Source organism: Rhinoderma darwinii, chromosome 1 (genome assembly GCF_050947455.1).
Source record: "Rhinoderma darwinii isolate aRhiDar2 chromosome 1, aRhiDar2.hap1, whole genome shotgun sequence".
In the NCBI taxonomy this organism is placed as follows: Eukaryota; Metazoa; Chordata; class Amphibia; order Anura; family Rhinodermatidae; genus Rhinoderma; species Rhinoderma darwinii.
This window is the reverse complement of record NC_134687.1, coordinates 585,581,824-585,605,045: the sequence shown is the minus strand read 5'-3', so window position 1 is coordinate 585,605,045 and position 23,222 is coordinate 585,581,824. Positions and strand designations below refer to the sequence as shown.

General features: G+C 42.7%; 1 protein-coding gene across 1 annotated transcript in view; it reads right to left on the bottom strand.

Annotated features, from left to right (window-relative positions):
* ITGA1 (integrin subunit alpha 1) overlaps positions 1–23,222 on the bottom strand; it is a gene marked incomplete at its 5' end in the record, with an annotated part of 230,603 nt that overhangs the window by 119,234 nt on the left and 88,147 nt on the right. The window contains 2 exons of the mRNA XM_075854911.1: positions 5,824–5,966; positions 18,619–18,763. Coding sequence (XP_075711026.1) covers positions 5,824–5,966; positions 18,619–18,763 — 288 coding nt within the window. The remainder of the gene's footprint in view (positions 1–5,823; positions 5,967–18,618; positions 18,764–23,222) is intronic.

The window sequence follows — 23,222 nt, the reverse complement described above, 5'->3', positions numbered from 1 at the left end:
CAAGTTAACCGACTCTCAAAATCTCTTCCTTGGTCAGAGTGTATGCATGCCAGCAGCCTGTAGCGCACAAAGAAGTTCTCCCACAACGTCTTTGCCACAGTGATAGCTCTCTGATCCTTGGTGGTGTATGCTTCAGCATAATGGGTGAAATGATCTGTAACAACTAATACATTGCTTACATTTCCTTCAACCAGTTCAATGAATAGGAAGTCGATACACACCAATTCTAGTGGGCCATTACTGGTAAAATTAATGAGGGGAGCTGATCAAGTAGGTAAATTCTTCCTCAGTATACACCTCTCACAAGACTTGCAGTATCTTTCAATATCAGCCTTCATCTTGGGCCAGTAAAACCGATCAGTAAAAAGACTAGTGGTCTTTTCTATGCCTAAATGTCCATGTTCATCATGCAAGGCTCTTAAGCTCATCTCCCTAAACCTAGTGTGCAACACCAACTGTCAGCGAATCTCCCTGTGCTTGTTTGGGGTCTCCCTGTATTGCAGCCCTCTCCTCACAACTAGGAACTCTATTTGACGAGAAAGCAGGATTGACTCTTCCATCTTTAGTTCGCATCTTTCGAGCTTCAGGTCCCGCTTTACTGACCACTGTACTACTCCTACAGAGGGGTCCTCTTGTTGGGTCCTTTCAATATGACTCTGTCAACAAAGGCAGAGAATCATCATTTACATTGGTCAGCTGGCAAAATATGGAAGGAAGTCCTTCTTCTGGGGCACCCAGAAATCGAACACAGCACTGCACTGGAATAATATTAACATGCTGGAAGTGACTCTTAGCTTTTACATCTGGAGCAGGAACTTCAATCCAATCTTCTTCTTCTGGTCCTGGAGGTTGACTGGATAAGTGGAATAAAGCATCTGCAGTTGAGCTGCCAAGCCAATACTTCAGACTGAAGTCATATACTGCTAATGCGACGAGCCACCAGTGCCCCGTTGCATCACGTTTGGCTGTGGTCCTCACGTAGGTTAGTCGGTTATTGTCAGTGTGAACTTGAAAGTGAACTCCATAAAGGTAATCGTGTAATTTTTCCACCACCGCCCACTTGTGTATCAAGAATTCTAGTTTAGTGTACAGGGTAGTTGCGTTCACTGTGAGCTAGTCCTCGACTGATTTAATAAATAGGCTGTAGAGTGCCCTCATGATCTTGATATAATACTGCTCCTAATCCCTCAAAGGAAGCATCCTCATGTAACAATTATGAACGCTTTTTCACACGCTGGGGTCCACCTTTCTCCAAAGGGCTCATTGACCTGAAAATATTCTTTCTTTGTCAGTTTCTTGGAGCGAGCTGAACCCTGAGTGAGGGCCGTTAATGGCTTAGCAATCTTTGAATACTAGGGCACGAACCTCCGATAATATCCACAGAATCCCAAGAAGGACCGGAAGTCTCCTAACTTGGTGGGACTTGGCCAGTTTACCACCTCTTCCACTTTAGCTGGGTCAGTAGAGATCCCATTACAACTAACAATATGTCCCACATACTTTACAGTCATTTGACAAAACTGACACTTTTCAAGGGACAACTTCAGCCCATTCTTGATTATTCGATCCAGTACCTTGAACAATCTTTGGTTATGTTCTTCAAGGGAGCATCCGAAAATGATCAAATCATCTAAATAGTCTAAGACTTCACGAAAATTCCTACTACCATGTCCATACACCTCTGAAATGTGTCTGGAGTGCCAGTGACTCCTTGGGGCATTCTCTTAAATTGGCAGAAGCTGATAGAACAGATGAAGGCTGTTTTCTCCTGATCTTCCTCACTCATGGGAATCTGGTAATAATCACTCCGAAGGTCCAACACAGAAGACCAGACTTCCCCGTAGACAATCTAAGGCTTCGTTAATTTTTGGAACAGTGTATTGGTTAGGGACAGTACATTGGTTCAAGGTGCGGTAGTCCACACACATGCGGCTATTCCCATTTTTCTTTCGAGCTATCACGATAGGAGAAGCATATAGCCTACTAGTCTCTATAATGACTCCTGAATCCAATAAGTCACGCAGGTGCTGTCCAACATCTTCAATGTCTGCTGGGGCTAATCTTCAGGACCTCTCTTGAAAAGGCTTGTCATCCGTCAGTCTAATATAATGCTCCACTCCTATTGCTAACCCCAAGTCCCAATCGCTTAATGAAAATGCAGCTGCCCTTTCCATTATTTCTTTGATAACCATCTTTCTCCCTTCTTCCTTTAAATCACTATTTTCAAAACAGGAGTCAAAAGATTCAAAGCACAGCTTTTTTCTTTCTGCTGCCTCTTTTATACTATACGCCGCCAGGCAGGTTGGGTGGATGGTAAGAGTCTGTTGATAGTTCTCACCCCCCAACTTCTCAGCACCACTGTGCTAAAGTTCAAAATATGTTGGCATTGGTCCTCACTATAATTGGTACTTCTTTGGAATCAGCTTCTGCTTTTTCACTGAGCCCCCAGACTACCAATCCAGAAAGTGGTTGTAATGGCACGCCATGCAGATATCTTCTGTACCATTTCTCAAATATAATGGACTTGAGACCCACTATTCAATAAGACTATGCAGGGGTGCCCGTTTACATGGGCAGGGACATGAGGAGCTGGTTCCACTAGACCTCTAGGGAATATTTCCTGATTACTGATTATTGAACGATTGGTTGAGTACAATGTGGGTACTGAACGGTGGCCAGTATTGGATTCTACTGGCTCACTCTTCCATTTCCCGACTGTCTACTGTGACATCGGGAAGGGGTTGGTGATTTTTTTGTTGCCCACCTCTTTGAGCACTGACAAGCAATGTGATTGGAACTTCCACAAACAAAACATCCCTCTTAATTCCCATTCTCATTTCTGTTAGGGCCGCTATCAAAGGGGTTTTCCCACGAGGGACACTTATGACATATCCACAGGATATGTCATAAATTTCAGATCGATGCGGGTCCCACCCCTGGGACCCGCACCTATCTCTAGAACGATGCCCCTAAACCCCGTTCTACCACTGTGTGTGTCGGCTCATTTCTGACCATGAAGGTGAAAATAGCCTAGCTCGCTGAGCTATGCTATTTTCGTAAGCCCCATAGAACTGAATGATAGTTACGGAAACAGCGTAGCTCACATGCTACGCTGCTTCCGTAACTGCTATTCACTACTATGGGAGTTAGCGAGCTACGCTGTTTTCATAACTCCCGACCACAAAGTGGATATGTCATAAACCTCCCTCATGGGAAAACCGCTTTAATCTTTAGTGGAGGACATTGTTTTCTTTCAGAAAAAGTCTCCGCAGCCTGTTTCAATAATTCTACTTCCTAAGTATGAGCACTTAAGAGTTAGGCAATCTGTTCCTCTTGTCGCTCAATGATCTTCAGCAGCTCTTCAACATGTTGATTCGGTTCAGACTTTGATGCAATGACTGCCACTCAACTTACTGCCTGCCCTCTAGCCACTAAAGTATCTTCTACTTGCCGAATTTCCTTAAGTAATTGATGGGAAAATATGGGGAATCTTTTCTCTGTCAGCACTTCTCAGCCTCAGAGAAATTGGGTCATTAGTCAAAGCACAACAAAGCACTTGGTCCAAATGGCAGTTGTCTACCTCTTCAGGATTCAGCCTTCCTTTTGACAATATTCTGTGTATCAACTTGTCTAACCTATAAAGATAATCAGACATATTTTCCCCTGTATCCTGATATTTGGTCCTGAGCTTGTAAAGAAGTTCAGTTGCATCTTCAGGTGACCCAAAGGCACCTGCAAGAACAGTCATGTAGTCCTGAGAAGTTGCATGGGGCTTGCTTCGCCAAGAGGCTTGTACTATGTCTATCGTCAAACCCTTCAGGCTCCCTATTATCCTTTATCTTTTCACAGCATCTGAACACTACCACTCTTCCAAGTATAGCAAAGCAACATCTCTCCAGGTGCTATATTCCTCTTCTTCAGCTGGGGTTGGACTGGTGCATGAGAAGGTTCTCAATCGCCGGTAGTTCCCTTCTGGCTGTAATTTTGGAAACTTCTCCAACAATCTTTCCATAGTGACCACCAGTACATCAGCAGAGGTTCCACGGATTTGAATCTTGATGGAATGGGAGGCAAGCACTTACCGGATCTTCCCCCTCTGTGGGCTCAGTTCTGTAGGCATGTCTCTAGCAGCACATTTCATTGGAAACACTATCTTCCATCGTCGACCATATTCCTTTGGCACGGCAACAGCTAATGGGAAATACTCCCTCTCCAGAGAACTCTCAGTAGTGATAAGAGCTGCAGAGATTAATTCTCCTTCAATACTCTTGCGATGAACTACATGGGGATGAATAACTTCCTGCAATAGATTAACTATCCGTAATATGTCATAATCTGAAACATTAATATGCTCACCACACACAGCAAAGAAATGATCTGCTATAGTTTTTGTCATGTCACACCATGCAAACACTTTCTACTCCGTTAAAGATTTCATGGCAACTGTCCTTGTATTGACCCTTACAGCCGTGTCCAAATCTCAGCAGTGCTTCCAATGAGTCTTTATAGTAGCTTGTGAGGTATACAGAAGGGCTCGTCTCTCCTGTCAGGGGTTGACTAGGGAAACCCCCGCCTAGGTTGATACACACTTGATACACTATGAAGTTATATACTAACAGAGAAAGGTAAAATGGAACCAGGAAACAATTTAATATTTCGATTTTGGATTAGGTAAAATCTCTTCTAGAATACCTTTTGTTTGTGCCATAGTGTTTTTGTAGACATTTTGTGGTAGTTGCTTCAGTATACGAGGTACAAATATACTAGGTTCAATATACAATGAAGTGGAATAAAAAAAATTGTTCCTATCATTGTATATGTGCAACGGGAATACTGACCACTTACCCGGCTGCCGCTCCCTATGTGCTCACTGCTGCAGTTCCCGATGCTTTGCGTTCCCTCTCACAACACTTACAGCCAAATAATAAATAGTTTTCTGCTCAGCCAATAAATGAGTGTGTCTAAATATTTAAAGGGGTTGTCCACTAACAAATGATGCTCTGTACACTGGATAGGTCATCAGTATATAATCGGTGCGGGTCTGACACCGAACCCCGCACCGATCAGTTGCTCCGGTGGCCCGCGGGCACCAAATGTTATGGCAAAGCAGTTGGCTCTGTACAATGCATAGCGGTCGTGCTGCGGAACTGCAGCTCTGCTCCTATTGACTTGAATAGGAGTAGAGCTGCATTACTATTCCATGACTGGAGCTATTTGCTTCCGGCATGGATGTCCGGTGCCCGGAGGCAGCCGGAGCGGCTTAACGGTGCGGGGTCCGGGTGTTGGATCCCCACAGATCATGTACTGATGACCTATCCATTGGATAAATCATCAGTTGTCCAGTAGTGGACAACCCCTTTAAGCCCAACTATTTCACATGTTTATTGACTTTGATTTCTGATCGCTGCTTGCACTGACCCATATCTGTGTAGTTGCACTGACCGAACTCTGCCTGTCCTGACCTCAGATTTGAATGACCACTCTTCTGCCCTAGGATTCCACACATTGCATCTGTATACCATCTGCAAGTCATTAGCTGTTGCTATCGATGTCCACTCTGGGGATGCAACTTGGGAATTCCTTCTGCAGAGTCCATACCCCCTTGAAGAGTGTTTTATATTTTTTTTAAAAAGCAAAGTCCATTAGATTTTTTTCCCGTTTGGCCCTCATCCCAACTCGATAGCAACATAATGGATTCTCTCCCTGTCCTGAGATTAGTTTACTTTCCATCTAAGTTACTGTAAGTATTCTGCTTTTGGCAGATACTATGAAGTCCATGAAAAACCATATACAAGGATAAATAAGTTGGTAGACTCAGCTTACCTGTTCTCCTTTTAATGTCTGGAGTATATTTATTTTGTGCCCATTCATTTGGTAGATGATAACTTGGCCAGTATGGTTGTGTCTTGGCTGTCCTGCAATATAGAGTTGTTCTCCATGGATAGCAGCAGAACTTACAGAATATCCTAAGAATCCAAAAATTATAATCAGACGAAGGCAAAATACGTGTGATTTATCTAATTATAATGTATTACATTTCAAGGGAGGTCATAGGTGTCATGGGGTATATACAGCATCAGACTGGCCCACCAGACTAACATAGGATTCTGCAGTGGGCCCAGTCTCAGACACAATAATAAACCCCAAATGTCCAGCAGAAAACAACCCCATTTGGAGCTGACTTATGAGCCAATCATTTGCCACTAGGGTCTATTTTGTACTGATTAATTTACAGGTATCCTTTAAGAACTAGAGTTGTTGATGGGCACACTTTTTAAGGAACTGGAATTTGTAAAGGTCTGTCATCTAATGTGTATGTTATTTACTTGGGAAAAACCCAGTAATGGTGTCCTAAAGTTTTGTCTTATAGAAATGGGACTTTAAAGTCATAAGGATATTTTCTGAACAGCTTTCATTTTCACAAAGGCTTTTAGAAAAGGCCCCGCAATGACCTGCAATGTAGACTGCATCCTGTCACTGTCTGATATTGTATTTGTTGTTTCTGTCAGGAAATGTAGAGCAATTCTCCATTGATTCCAATGAGCAGACAAAACAACAATGATCATCTGAGAGAAAACATCCCTCACATTTCCTGTACTGCGAAAAAAATCTGTTGTACGACATGCTGGGTACAAAAGAATTTGGAGGAAGCAGTAATCTTTCTAGTAAAAAGTTTTGGTTTTCTTGGCGACTCTCCAGTTTAGGAAGTCTTTTCATAAAATTTCAGGGTCTGAAAAGTTAAATGCATCCATTATTTTTCATTACAAATTGAGCTAGCGGATCCCTGCATGAGACATGGAGGAAGGAGAAGTCTAAACTGCCCATATATACAGTGTTAACACATAACATCACAGTCTGGGGAATAGAGAGTATGAGCAGAGCAATGTGTTGTCAGTCACACCAGGCGAAGATGAGACCTGGGTCAAGTACCGTATGCGTTTTTTGTTTTTTTTAAACATATCGTTTTTTTTAGTTTTGTAATTTTTGATGGTACAAAAAAAATAAAACATCCATATATTCAATTGCAAGATATCACAAGTAACATAAGGCACATTTGGTCTTGTTATATAGTAACCAATGAAGTTATGACACAGTACATATGGCATGTGTAACAAGAAAGACATATTGAACAGGACAAAATAAGCAAAAACTATAGTCTACATATATAGTCAAATCATAATGAGATAGAGAATGGATATAAAGGGAGCAACATCATCTACATTCAAGTAGCAGAAAACAGGAAGATTATAAACTACATAGCTGTAGGTGTAATAAAGATTCTACACTCATGGAGTCTTCCAGTATTTAGACATAAATTTAATCCAGACATCCCAATTAGAAAAAAATTGCCCCGGAAGAAGCTGACTCAGTTCAGTGAAACGTACGTCGGGACCATACCGACTCTGATAGTAGGGAAAGATTATAGAGGGAGAGATTAGTACAATGAATATATAACATAAAGCTAATCCTACCGCATCTAGAGATTCGCTCTTGACAGAGCGGGAACGAATGAGTGTAGTGGCTATTACACTGCACACCACTTAGCCGTTCAGTGCCGATGACGTCGCGGCACTCACGGCTGAGACTCTGAATACTGCAGGCATAATACAGCCAGCAATTTCTCAGTCTCACTACCTAAGAGTGCTGACTGCTAACAGGCAGTCTGTCGGTCTATCCGAACGCAGCGATAGCTGTCATCCCAGCACCTCTGCTTAAAACAGATTGGAGCAGTAACGCTGGGAGAAATCATACTCGGTGAGCAGTTAGCTGCTCACTGAGACTTTACGTCTGTTAAAACACAGTGATAGCCATCATCCCTGCGCTGCTGCTCAATATTAGATCAGAGTGGCAAAGCTGGGAGAAAATTATACAATAAAAACGCATTGGTGATCAGTCAGCTGCTCACTCAGACTGTCTGCCTGTCTAAACGCAGCGATAGCTGTCATCCCAGCACCTCTGCTTAACACAGAATGGAGCAGTAACAGCTGCTCACTGAGAATTTACGTCTGTATAAACACAGTGATAGCCGTCATCCCTGCGCTGCTGCTCAACATTAGATCGGAGTGGCAGCACTGGGAGATAACTATACAATAAAAACGCATTGGTGATCAGTCAGCTGCTCACTCAGACTGTCTGCCTGTTTAAACGCAGCGCTAGCTGTTAACCCTGCGCTGCTACTCAATTACAGACGCAGCTGGTAATCCTGGGCTGCTAATCAATTAAAGACTAGAGTGGCAACGCTAGGAGAATATATATAACAATATACTCAGTGACCAGTCAGCTGTTCACTGAGACAGAGTACGATTCTTTGCGGTGTGCACATGCAGGGTTTATTATAAATCCAATATAGACCCTTGCAGCACCACCCCTTCTATTTCCACTGAAGGAGAAAAGCCATCAATAGCTTCCTTATCAGTGGAATTTGAAAATATTATAACCAAGAAATATATAATGTAATAAAATAGGGTTGACAGACCTTATTTATAACAAAAACATTATAAACTGTGGCAATTAAAGGGGACATTGCACAGGACAAATCCTTTTCCTACTACATTAGTCGGTATCAATAAAACCATTGAAGGCGACATTTAACCCACCGTGCTCTACTTTTCCCTCTTTACCCATACCTACACTTTTTATTATTCAATAGGTGGTGTACACCAGAGCATGGAGGGACATTAAAATTTAAATAAAAATATTAACAGAATTGGAGGCTCTACTTCAACAAGTCCTTCAGAAAAAAATTAGGGCATTACCCACCCTGGTTGCTATATGTTTTTCCATATTGAAGTCACTCTGCACTTTCGTTATTATTTCTGGAATAGTTGGAACCACACTACTCTTCCAATTACGTGCTACAGCGGATCTAGTGACAGTGAGTAAGTTCGACATAATCGTTACGTCACACCTGGGTAGGTCATCCATAGTCAAAGATAGAAGAGCCACCTCTGAACCCCAAGGGAAGGGAGATTGTAAGATACAACTAAGTAAAATCCGAATGTTTCCAAAACTCCTGAATCCCAGTACAGTGCCACCATATATGTAGTAATGTGCCAATTTCTGTATAGCATCTCCAACAAATATTGGAAGCTCTGGTTTAAATCTTATATAGTCTATACGGTGTGTAATACCAACTGTATAACAGTTTTCTACTAACCTCCAAATGATTGACAAATTTAGAAGTGATTTTAGAAATAGAGAAGACAAACTTCCACTCCTCAGTTGGTGAATGTACTCTTTAAATTATTTTCCCACTTAGGAATAAAAGGTAATGGACCGTTTATTCGGAGGGCAGTAATGGCTTAGTATGCCTTAGAAACGCCTTTGCTTATGCTTTTCGAGTCAGAGAAAAACCTTTGATAAGAGGTATCAGGTGACTCTGGGTCAAAACTCAGAGATTGCACTAGATGAAGTAGCTGAAGGTATTTATAGAAATCTTTATTTGGCACTTTAAACAAGTTATGGATCTGTTAGAAGGAGAAAAGAACATTTCCGCAACGTATATTTCCTAAAGTGTGCATTCCCAATGTCACCCAGGTTTTAAGATCAATGTTATAAAGCCAAAATAGAAATTCTGGAAAATCTTAATGGGATTAACAGGCATGTGGGAGACTGTCTTCTCCATAGAGTAAGACTAGCAGAATTTGTACTACCTATACCAGAAGGTATTTTTCCTGAGAGAGCCTGATACCACAAAATGTTGCACTGAGACAGTTGTGATAATAAAGATGCCTCCATCACTACCCATTGTTTGGACGCATCTTCTATCCACCAGCCCTTCAACTGATCCAGGAGAGCAGCTCTAGAGTAAGGGAGAATACAAGGGCAACCCAAACCTCCAAGGTGAGGAAGTAAGTACAAAATGTTTGCTTCTATCCTAGCTCTCTGGTGATTCCAGATGGAGGACATAATTAAACTCTGAAGGCGTTTGATATAAGCAAGTGGAACTGGTATAGGGAGGTTGCGGAAATAGTAAATAATTTTAGGTAATATTGACATCTTCACAGTAGATATCCTCCCTATCCAGAAAACCGGAAACTTAGAGTACAAAGTAACATCTTTTTGTATTTGCATAAACAATTTGTTAAGTTGGAGGAAAGTAACCGAGTAGATGGGTAGGTAAGATGGACACCCATATATGGGAACTCGGCCTGGAGAAGTGCTTTGACTGAAGGTGAAACCCCCAGGTTTAATATAGGACACTTGGTAGAGATAATTTTATAGTAACTAATCATACTAAAGGCTTCCATAAGACTCACGACTGTAGCAAGAGAACATTCCGTAGATGATAAGCAAATTATAACATCATCGGCAAATAGACCAAAGCAGTGTGCAATGTCCCCAATCTGGATTCCCACAATATTAGGGCAAATACGAATATTTTGAGCAAAGGGTTCCATAACCATTGCAAATATAATGGTGGATAGTGGACACCCTTGGTGCGTGCCATTAGTAATCTGAAAGGGTTTGGATAGGGATCCAGAAGTAAAGACCCTAGCAGATTGTCGGGTATATAAAGCCATAATAGTAGTAATCAATCTATCCGGAAGACCAGAAATCTTAAGCACCTCTTCAAGGTATTCCCAATGTACCCTATCGAATGCCTTCTCCGCATCCATGCAAAAGAAGCAAAGTAGGCGTTTGACGAGATCTGAACGTTGATAAAATATTTAAGAAACAACGCAATCCATCTACTGTCTGGCGACCTTTAACAAACCCTTTCTGGTCATTACTAATAAAAGTACGAACAATATCAGATAGGCGCATATTTTAGAGTACACCTTGAGATCCGTGTTCAAAAGCAAGATCAGTCTAAAGTTAGCCAGCCTATTTAGTGTTTCACCCAGTCTGGGAAGTTTGACCACCCTTGCATCCAGCATTTCAGCCCCTGAAAAGTCCCTGCCATTGAGACAGTATTAAAGATTAGAACTAAATAACGTGACAATTCTGATCTATGAACTTTATAAAACTCGTTAGTAAGCCCATCTGGGCCAGGTGATTTGTTCCGTTTCAATGAGCTTTATCAACTTCCTGTATTGTAAACGCTTGTGATAGCAATAAAGACTGGTCCGGAGACACTGTGGGTAATTTCAGTCCAGATAGGTACGAACGAATATTTGGTTAGTTAGGTTAAGGGGTAGAAGAGTAATTTTTCAAGTTATTACAGAACATTATAATATCCTGCAAAGTAGTCAGCTGTACCTTAGCAATCCATCATTTTAGACCCATCAGCCCTGGACATGAAAGGAATTCTAGTTTTGGCCATTTGTGCGTGCTAATAAAGAACCGGGCAGGTTACCCTGCCAGTAATGAGTAACTTTAAGACGTTGTAAAGCTAAATTAAATTTGTAGAAATTAATAGCATGAATTTGAGATTGTACCAAGCAGATATCCTTAGCCCTAGAAGCAGGGTAGGATGATTTTTTCAAAGTATGTAAATTGGTTAGCTTTAGTTGCAATTGGAGCAATTCAGAACTTCTTTGCTTTTTAGCAAAGGAGGTCTGCTGAATAAAATGCCCTCTCATATTGGCCTTAAGGGCACAACATAATGTACGATCAGACACCTCCTTATTATCATTATGTTCAAAGTAATCTTTCAAACAATTCTGGGATTCTGGGGCATAATCTGGATCGGATAAAGTGTAGTTATTTAGTTGCCACATTGAATTAGGGAATTGATTAGATCTCTCAGTTATCATAAGGGAAATGGGAGCATGGACCGACCAACCTATTGTGTGTATGGTAGAGTTTTGCACTTTTCTGATTAATGACTTGTCAACAAGAAAATAGTCTATTCTCGTGTAGACATGATGCGGGTGGGATTAGAACATAAAATCACTCTCTGTAGGGTGTTGAATACGCCAAATATCAAACAAGCCGTGTTTACTAACCAGGCTAAACAAAGGGGTTGTTTCGGAGGATGCTACTTTAGAGGTAGAGTCCACAGATGGCAATTTAACTTTATTGAAATCACCTGTAAACATTAAAGAACCAGTTTTTTCCTGTTGCAGAATTGATAGAAGTCGTGTTAGAAATTGCCAGAGTTTGGTGCGTACAGTGAAGCAATAATATACAAAAATTATTTATCTGACATATTAAAATAACATATCAGCCCTCGTTATCCACAATTTGTTTAGTAAAGATGAACGCTACAGAGTTCCTAATATCGATGGATACCCCTCCCTTTTATCAGGAGCTGTAGCCGAGTAAATGTGGGAGTATTGCCTATGTTTTAGTCTACACAAATCCTTAGATAGGAGATGAGTTTCCTGTATGCATAAAAACATCTGCTTTTAATTGAGTGGCTTCTTTAGAAAGTATAGAATGTTTATAAGGGGAATTCAGCCCCTTCACATTGAGAGAGACTACTTTAAATACCATAACTAAATGATCGTAGAAAGCGATGGGCCGAGAGCAACTTGAGAGTAGTATAGATAATAAGAAATATAATCAATAAGGCATGATACATTTCGTATAATGAATGCTGGAATGCATCTCTAATAGATAATATGTAGGCATAAGAAAAAACACAGCAAACACACAAAACAAAATAACATAATAACTGATGATATTTTTACAGGGTATTCACCCAAGTTATAACAGTGAGTAAACGTCAAAAAATGTCATTGTATAGAGGGCTCAGAATAAAAAAAACATCTGCGGATGGTACCCAGCCAGTGTCAGACAATTTTTTCAAGAACTTGCTCATATTACGGAGAAGTGAGTTACGAGACACAAAAAAAAAAGTCCCAGGATTCTGAGGACATAGATGATGAGGCAGAAAAAGAAATGGCTACAGCACACTGTGAACACTAATGCCACCTAAGCCACTAAATATAAATAAATATGCATTACTGCTAAATCTACTTACAAATAGTGAGGTTCTTTAGTGCACATTTTTATTAAAAAGTGTTTGCCTCCATTTTTGTTCTTGCACTCCTCCCATTCTGCCCTGATTGATTTTAATTAGTTTAGTGCTGGTTCCTACCATCCCCAGATATATATATATATAGGCTTAGTCCCAGTTCTGGGTGTATGTGCAGAGTGGGTCCCTACCTAACAGAGGTCGCCTTGTCGTGGCAGGTGGGCAAACACTTTTTGATTAAAATGTGCACTTACAACCTCCCTATTTGTAAGTAGATTTAGCAGTAATGCATATTTATTTATATTTAGTGGCTTAGGTGGCATTAGTGTTCGCAGTGTGCTGTCACCATTTCTTTTTCTGCTGTATATTTGCAGTCACAGGTGTTCTTGCACCTGCATACACGTTTTGTATCATTTTGTTGGAATGTGCTGTTCAAACTTTTGTTGTCTTTATGGCTCCATAGTTGTGCAATTTCAATGGCTTAACTCCGCACTCGTACCCAGAGAGTTATGCGTAACTGAGGAGAGTCATCCCAGCAGATCAAACTGAACGACGTTTGCCATAAGCCACAGTGGTCCATTTTTCCATGAGAAGTTGCAGTGAACTGCATTTACTAGAGCCAGTGACAAATTATCATTAGGGCTCCCAGGGGGCCCACGGCCAACCGAACCACAGATAACCCCACAAGCCCCTCATGACCGGTGGCATCGCTAGCACCGGAGGGGGGCTCCGGTGCTAGCAACAGCCACATTCACTTGTATCTGAGTCCTCAGGACTCAGATACAAATTAATATTATAGGCTGCAGGCCAAGTTAGGCCTGCAGCCTATAAGGCGCTAGGAAAACTCCCTGCGCAGGCCAGCATGATGTCATACTGCATCCCGCTGGTCTGTGTATGCGTCCAACAGGAGCGGGAACGGGGCAAGGTAAGTACAATGTAATTGTTTTTTTTTTAGGGGGGATAGCGCTGTGTGGCCCTATATACAAGTGGGGAGCGCTGTGTGGCCCAATATGCAAGAAGGGAAAGAGCTGTGTGGGCCTATATACAAGGGGAATCACTGTGTGGACCTATATACAAGGGTGGAGTACTGTATGGCCCTATATACTAGGGGGGAGCACTGTGTGGCCCTATATACAAGGGGGAGCGCTGTTTGGCCCTATATACAAGGGGAGCGCTTATGGCCCTATATACAAGGGGGAGCGCTGTGTGACACTATATACAAGGGTGTGTGGCACTATATACAAGGGGAGGAAGCGCTGTGTAGCACTATATACAAGGGGAGGAAGCGCTGTGTAGCACTATATACAAGGGGGAGTGCCGTGTAGCACTGTATACAAGGGGGGCACTGTGTGGCACTATATACAAGGGGGAGTGCTGTGTGGCACTATATACAAGAGGGGTACTGTGTGGCACTATATACAATGGGTAGTGCTGTGTGGCACTATATACAAGGGGGACCCTGTGTGGCACTATACACAAGGGGGGAGCACTGTGTAGCACCATTTGCAAGGGGGCGGGGCGCTGTGTGCTACTATATACAAGGGAGGGAAAGCGCTGTGTAGTGTGGATGGGTGTGGTGCTAGCTATTGGAGGATGTGTGATATCTACAGGGGCTGTGTGTGGCGTTATCTACAGGGGGCTGCGTGTGGCACTATGTACAGTGGGCTGTGTATGTGGTGAATTACTTTACAGCGGTTGACAATTATATTCTGGGGCGCAGTGTTTGGTACTATTTTATTCATGGGCGAGGTGTATTGTGCTATTATATTTAGGGGCAGAGTGTGTGGCACCATGATAAATTTATCTTCGTTTATAGGTGTGGAAAGGTTGGAAAAGTGAGACATCTGAGTGCCAAATTCTGCAGAAATGGGTCATGGCCGGGAGAAGTTGTCATGAAGTCAGATGGAGAAGTAAAGAGGAAAAAAACTACTAGAATCTGAGAAGTCGTCACCTGTGAGTCACTGAATTTATAGAGAATCTGTCACCTCTCCTGACATTCAAAATATGCACTCCAACACGCATTAGTACTAAGGGCTAGGTCAGGATCAAGGACCTCTCCTGACATGTTTATTATAGGAAATACTTGCATTTCACAAAAAGTCTTTGTGCAGTCCAGGACTAATAGACAATTCCCCTTGTCAGGAGGATGTGTCCCTGCACAATGTGATACTGTCAGTAATGGTTGGAGATTGTTAGTATGTAGGGACACAGCCCTTTGACAAGAGGAATCGTAACACCCATTTGTTAATGCTTGCACAAAAAGGTAGTGTTAACAATAGTGAGGCGCGGAAGAGCAGTGGTGGAGAAGGGGGGCCCAAGTTTGGGTAACAGCCCAGGGCCTATGGTCTACTTAATCCACCACTGACTGGAACAATGTGTACCGTATCTTCCACAGCATTGAGATTCCACTCTTGACATAAACGTATCCCCGCTTTAGGTGATGACACTACATGTTTTCCACCATCGCCAGTAATGATGAGTTTAACCGGGAATTGCCATTTATAGGGAACAGCATTATCACATAGAATTTTCATAATGGCACTGAATTCTCGTTGCCTAGCAAGGGTGGCAGCAGACAGATCAGCAAACAGAGAGATGTTTTGAAATCTTTCAGGCAAAAATGGTTTGTTCCGCATGGTGTCCATTATCTGCTCCTTAATATGGAAAAAATTGATCCGAGCAATAACCATCCCATGGAGTAGCAGAGGGTAAGGTTTTAGGCTTAGGAAACCTATGTACACGGTCCATAATTAAATCTGCGGCAGATGCCTGCAGCAGCAGGCAAGCAAACATATCTCAAGAAATTCATGTAGTTCCTCGGTTTTAATCACTTCTGGATTGCCTCGGAAGCGAACATTTTTACAACGAAAGCGGTCTTCAATATCCGCCATCTTGGCTTTCAATTCAAACACTCATCTTCCACAGAATTTGTCACATCCAAAATTTCATTACGAGCAGTAGTGATCTCCGCCATTTTGGTTTCAACATGTGAAGTACGGTTGCCCAAAGTAATAAGCTCAGATTCAAGCATAGCAAAGGCGGATTGTGTCTCATTTTGAATTGAGAGATATAGGTCTGCAAGCAATTTCCTCATCAAAGCTTCAGTGATAGGGTTGTTGTTTGCGCCCGCCATGTTAGAAGAGCCATGTAATGTCTGGCCTTGCACACTAGGTGATGGGTCACCAGAACATTGGGCCTTCGTCCCTGATCCATTCCCTTGTCTCAACAAGGGAGCAAAAGTTGGGGCCAAGCAGTTCATAACCATTAACCGCTTAAAAGGGGTTGACTCATCAGAGATAACTCCTTTTAAAATGAGGTCACCAGTGTCGATCAGCTTTTTGCCCCAGGTCTCACTCCCGTCACTTAGGGGCCACTGCAGGGAAAATTTTATATTACATGGCAGTCATTCAGATTAGTACCCATCTATGTAATATGGAGTGACTTTCCGTTCTGGCTTATAAAGGGGTCCCCGAGCCGAGGACCACCCGCCATGATGTCCTTATGCCCTAATAGGGAATATTGATAGGGTTGTCCTTATGAGACAATCCCTTTAAGGTCCTAGTCCTTTAACTAATGGGCTTAAAAAGGTTCTGTCACCAGATTTCACAATACTAACTACATACATTATTAACTAGATCACTTCTCTTAGACCCGTACTTGCTTTAAAAATCTGTGTAAGATTGGCTTTACAATATTGTTTGTCCTGCCTGATATTAAAATGAGCATTTTATGAGCACAGCTCCTTTCATTGTCCCTCCTCCACCGCCCCAAGCTGAAATCTCGCACATGCTCAGTACAAGCTGAGGATTTTCTTGCTTTGCAGTAAAAGAAAGCAGCAGATGGACTTCGTAGCTGTCATTCCACACTATAACTTCTGCTCGTAGACAGGTTCTCTAGAGCCAGGGAGACTGCAGCTTGTGCTGAGCATGTGCGGGATTTCAGCATGGTGCGGGGGAGGAGGGACACTGATAGGAGCTTGTCAGCTGTAGGTGGGAGGAGATTGAGATTACATCATGCATATACTTGTCTCATAAAATGCTAATTTTAATATCATGCAGGGGATTATGAAAAAGGATTAAACAGCCATTCTTACACACACACATTTTCAAAGTAAATTACATGAGTAATACAATGCCATGTGGCCCCTGGGTCCGGAAGACTCCATTTAAGTTTTGAAATCTCTCTGTCTCTGTCTCAATCTAAAAATTTACTCTGCTGTGCATGCCTGTAGATATCTATAGAATATGTTACGGGGTATGTCATTTCCTGAAGTTGAGAAAACTACGTAGCTTAATGTATTAAATTTGTAAAGTGATTTCAAACATGTGACTAAACACACTTTGGCAAAATTCACCATCCAGCAGGTATATAATCATAGGATTGGAACAAAGGGGGTTGTAAGGAATTCCAACACTTGGCCTCTTTCAAAACCTTATTCGCCAATTTCTGCAAGGGTAGGTGTATTCGAAGAAACAGGGCAGAGTGTTCTAAAACTAGCCATAGTGTTTAGATGTTTACATTTTGAACCAGATGATGCTCAGGATTGGACAAGTCCTCCATCTCAACACCCACCCCCTAGAAACTTCAGTTGGCCTGCCAGATTGTAAACAAATAGGTCAGGAACTGCGGTTCACCTAGTAGCTTAGTAGTATTTTGGAAACTATCTATAGACAGTTCAGGTCTCGTATTTCCCCAGATAAACAATATCAGTAAGGGTATGTTCACACGTACACGTCCGATACGTCTGAAATTCTGGAGCTGTTTTCAGGAGAAAACAGCTCCGGAATTTCAGCCGTAAAGGCAAGTGCAGGCGTTTTTCGCAGCGTCCATTATGGATGTAATTGGAGCTGTTTTTCTATGGAGTCAATGGAAAACGGCTCCAATTACGTCCCAAGAAGTGACAGGCACTTCTTTGACGCGGGCGTCTTTTTTACGCGCCGTCGGTACAGTACATCGTAAAACCCATTCAAATGAATGGGCAGATGTTTGCCGGCGCATTGGAGCCGTATTTTTGGATGTAATTCGAGGTTAAAATGCCCGAATTACGTCCGTAAATAGGGTGTGTGAACACAGCCTAAGGAGTACAGTGTTTTGAAAAAAGATATAGGGATGGGCATGGATGCATGTTCCAGTAGAGATAGACACTTAGGTCAAGCGATCATTTTGAACAGGTTGACCCAACCAGCCACCGACAGAGGTAGAGATCTCCATGATCATAACTATTCTGTAAACAAGGCCACCAGAGGATGGATATTGGGTGTAAAAGACAGTTAGGGCTCTCTGGTTATATGGATTCCTAAATGTTTAAAGTGTGTTACAAATTGTAGTCCCTGAGCCATCTCTGGCCACCTAAAGGAGCATAATATCTTATTTGTGCCAGTTGACTATCTATTTGAGGCTCTCTCAAATAGACTATTTGCAGTCACATGGGTTGTTTCTATGAAATGTATGCCCTTGCCTGGTGGGCAATGAGAGATCCCTCGGCATCACCCTCTGACCTCTTGTTCCAGCTAACCTTGTAGGCAGGCCAGACCTTTTGTTTCATAAATCCTATCTTTCAGTGACTCTGAGTCATTCAGAACAAGTTCTTGGAGATGGTAATTCACAAATAGCCACTGAGATAAAGAAAGAAGAGGTACCCTGAATCCCAACAATCCAGTTCAGTTGTAAAGTCTGGGGGCTGTACAAGTAGCTGCTCTGATAGTATTCATTTTTTTCCATGCAAACAATAATGAAATAAGAAATTTACGAACCAAGATAAGCTGCCAAAGGTTCGTTTTTTTCTTGCGCCATTGTCTTAAATGAATTATTTCCAGGTGTGACTGTAGCATCGGATTTAATCATGACAACTGTTCCATTCCAGTCATAGGCTCCAACTGCACCAAGCATCACCCAGTCCTACAAACCGATAAGAAAGAATAGAGTTATTCAAGTAGGGAAGTGGTGCATGTCATATTGTCAATGAGTAGTTCATGCATTATGAAGTACTAAAAGGGGCCCTTTAATTTTTGTAAGCTGCAATCACCTAAAAAAAAATGACATATGCCAGGGTTAATAACTTAGGAGCCATGCATACAGCAGTGCACAGAATATATAGTGGCACATGGATTCCCAATACTAGCGCATTACATAGATATTCCCCCCTACAAGCATTGCTCCGTAATACATAATTCGATGGAAGATTTTTCTGTGGAATTTATATGAATCTGACAGAAAAAAACCCTCTGTATGCCTCGGTGTGAGATAGAGGATATTCAGATGGTCAATATAACCCCATAGACTTATTATTGGTGCTGTATTACATCTCCGAAAGCATACGGACCTGAGACAGAGCCATGTGCATGAACCCTTAGGCATACCTAAAAGAGAACCTATCGGCTCTTTTGACATGCATATTTTGCTAAATGACAATGACGATAGAGCATGTCCCCACACAGTCTGACAATGTCAGCTCTGATTGGACGGTGTTAGAGTGTCTAGGGACACACCCCATTGACAAGGGGCAAAGCAATTCATGCATTTTCAATTTATTTATACATTTCCAGGAGGAATAATAGAGGAATGATACAACACAGAGTTCTAAGTAATTATCTAAAATGTTTATTTTATGAGAATATTTACTAAAACAGATATGTTACGATATCTCTTTAAGACATGTAAAAACATACCTCCCAACTTTCTAGTATCGCAGAGGCAAATTTTTCCCTTTTAAGCCACACCTCTAATCCCGCCCAATTTCCACCAATACACCTCGCTTGAGCCCACACAGTATAATGCCCCCATAGCTGCCCCCATATAGTATAATGCCCCCATGGATACACCCATACTGTATAATGCCCCTACAGCTGCCCCATTCAGTATAATGCCCCTATAGATTCCCCCATACACTATAATACAGCCATAGCTTTCACCATACAGTATAATATACCCTTAGCTGCCACCAGGGCCGGACTGGGTCTTAAAATCAGCCCTGGCATTTTTAAGCACACAGGCCTAACGCAGGGCATACACAGCCACCAGTGTTGGGCCGGAGTACATGGGACCACCTTTCAGCTATACAAGACATGGGAAGATTTATTAAAGCAGGTGTAAATAAAAAGAGGAATAGTTCTGATAGCTCCAACTTCAACTAATCCACTGCTCTTCCATGTGAATAATGAACATGCTCATAATTCTAGAGGTATATTTTTTGCAGAGCGGAAAAAAATTCAAGCAGACTTCTTTCCGCTGCATGTGAATAGAGTATAAAATAGCCCTTTTACTTGTAATGGATGCATAATATTAGTGGATTTGAAAGGGATTTAGGTGTGGAATCAGGGACTTAGTCCTAATCAAATCCTGATTGCGTGATCATTGCCTAAGGCCTCATGCACACGACTATAAAAACTCCCGTTATTACGGGTCGTAATTATGACCCGTAATAACGAGCTCATAGACTTCTATTGGCGACGGGTGCCTTGCCGTTTTCTCACGGGAAGGTGTCCGTGCCGTTGAAAAAGATAGAACATGTCCTATTTCAGGCCGTAATAACGGCACGGACAGTCCATAGAAGTCTATGGAGCTCTCGTAATGACGGGTGGCTACATGTGTGCACCCGTCATTACGGCAGCTTTGCTAAGCGACGTCAGTAAATAGTCACTGTCCAGGGAGCTGAAAGAGTTAACTGATCGGCAGTAACTCTTTCAGCACCCTGGACAGTGACTACCGATCAGTATAAACCTGTAAAAAATAAAAATAAAAGACGTTCATACTTACCGAGAATTTCCTGCTTCCTCCAGTCCGGTCTCCCGCCCGTTGCCTTGGTGACGCGTCCCTCTCGACATCCGGCCCGACGTCCTGGATGACGTTTCAGGCCATGTGACCGCTGCAGCCAATCACAGGTCAATCACAGGCTGCAGCGGTCACATGGACTGCCGCGTCATCCAGGGATGTCGGGCTGGATGTGAAGAGAGGGACGCGTCACCAAGACAACGGCCGGGTAAGTATGAATTTCTTTAACTTTTATTACAGAAAAGGCTGTCCCTTCTCTCTATCCTGCACTGATAGAGAGAAGGGGCTGCCGATTAGTGCAGTGCTATTTTGCCGCCAAAAACGTGCCCGTAAATACGGGTGGAATACGGGTGACACCGGACCCATATTTACGGGCACGGGTTCGTAAATACTGGTGCAAAACGGGTGGAATACGTGTGACACCGGACCCGTATTTACGCCAGTATTTACGGGTGGGAAAAAATGCGGTCGTGTGCATGAGGCCTAATACTGATGTATTAAGATTGCAAATTAGACCATTATACAATGCTATAATAGCACCATACTGTAACTAAATAATATAATTACAATTTTATATTCAGCCATATACACACACACACTTACATGCTGGACCCATGACGCACAGATGCAACCCACAAGCTGGACACATGCTGCATTAGCGCCACACCTAGGACACAAGTGCACGCACACCACTCACACCTTGGACACGTGCGCATGCAAAACACTCACACCTAGGACACACATGCGCACGTACACCATTCACGCCTAGGAGATATGTGCACGTACACCACTCACACCTAGGACACATGTGCACGCACACCACTCACACCTAGGAAACATGCGCATGCAAAACACTCACACCTAGGACACACATGCGCACATACACCATTCACGCCTAGGAGATATGTGCACGCACACCACTCACACCTAGGACACATGCGCACGCACACCACTCACACCTAGGATATATCCTCCACTCACACCTAAGACATATGCCACACATTGTCACACTACAAAAATCAATCCAACACCTCACTCACATTGCTATATTTACCTGCTTTCTTTTGTAGACTGCTGATTCTTGGGCACTGGCATGCAGGTAGTACATAGGCATAACAGATAAAAACAAGGACATTTATACAAAAACACCGAAAAAGGCCATACTTACAAATGGACACAGCCAGGTCAGAAACGCTGATGAAGGCGAGTGAGCAGGTGCTTTAAATAATAATAGCCACTCCCACTAGTCTTGAGGGGAGTGGTATGTGGTGCATGGGATGTGTAGTAAGAAATAATAAATGAATAGTGTATGTGCAAGTGTAATAATGTAAGTGAAATATAGGGGGCAGTAATGAGTAAAGTGCCTAAAAAAATAAATGAATAATGGGATGCAAGTGTGTGAAACATGGAGGGATAGTGTGTAAGTCATGAGGCGCAACGTGTGTAGCCAGGTAGAAGCCTATTTGTGACACCTTGATAATTCATAGAGCGGGCTACCCTGCTTGCTAGGCCAAACAACAACACACCATGCTCTCCCAGCATCAAAGACCCGGCTGTGTCCAAAAGAAGCGAATATAAGTAATAATGTAAAATACCTGGGGTATTAGTGATCATTTTGGCCAAAAGGACGCAAGCTCACAATCCACGACAAGGATCCCCAGACTTGCGAGTCCCTAACTGGAGCGAAAAGCTCCTGATGTACAGACAAAACAGATAAAAACAAGGACATTTATACAAAAACACCGAAAAAGGCCATACTTACAAATGGACACAGCCAGGTCAGAAACGCTGACATGCGCACGTACACCATTCACGCCTAGGAGATATGTGCACGCACACCACTCACACCTAGGACACATGTGCATGCACACCACTCACACCTAGGAAACATGCGCATGCAAAACACTCACACCTAGGACACACATGCACACGTACACCATTCACGCCTAGGAGATATGTGCACGGACACCACTCACACCTAGGACACATGCGCACGCACACCACTCACACCTAGGATATATCCTCCACTCACACCTAAGACATATGCCACACATTGTCACACTACAAAAATCAATCCAACACCTCACTCACATTTCTATATTTACCTGCTTTCTTTTGTAGACTGCTGATTCTTGGGCACTGGCATGCAGGTAGTACATAGGCATCTATACCTGAGATGCCCCATCTGTGTGCCAATGAAGCCACGCACCTTTTACAAAGCTCCTCCCATCTGTGGCTCAAATTAACCCTAACCTGATGCTCACCCTTTTAACCCTATAGCTCCTCCTAGCTACAGTATCTGGACCCCCTCCCCTCCCACAAGCAGGTTGCTTGCAAATACTGTGTGCATCACCCATGTTTTTTACGTTCACTTATGACCCCCCCTACCCCCTTTATTGTAGAAGTCTTCTTGCAGCTTACATGAAGCTGAAGCAGATAAAGAAATAAACCTGCTGGCGCTACAGCCATCAGCAACATACCAGGCAGGGGCTGGAGTCTCCTTCTGCTCGGCAACCAGACTGAAGCTGTGCTCAAGGGGACGTAGAAAGAGCAAGCCCATCACTGATTGGCTGATGCTCAGCCAACC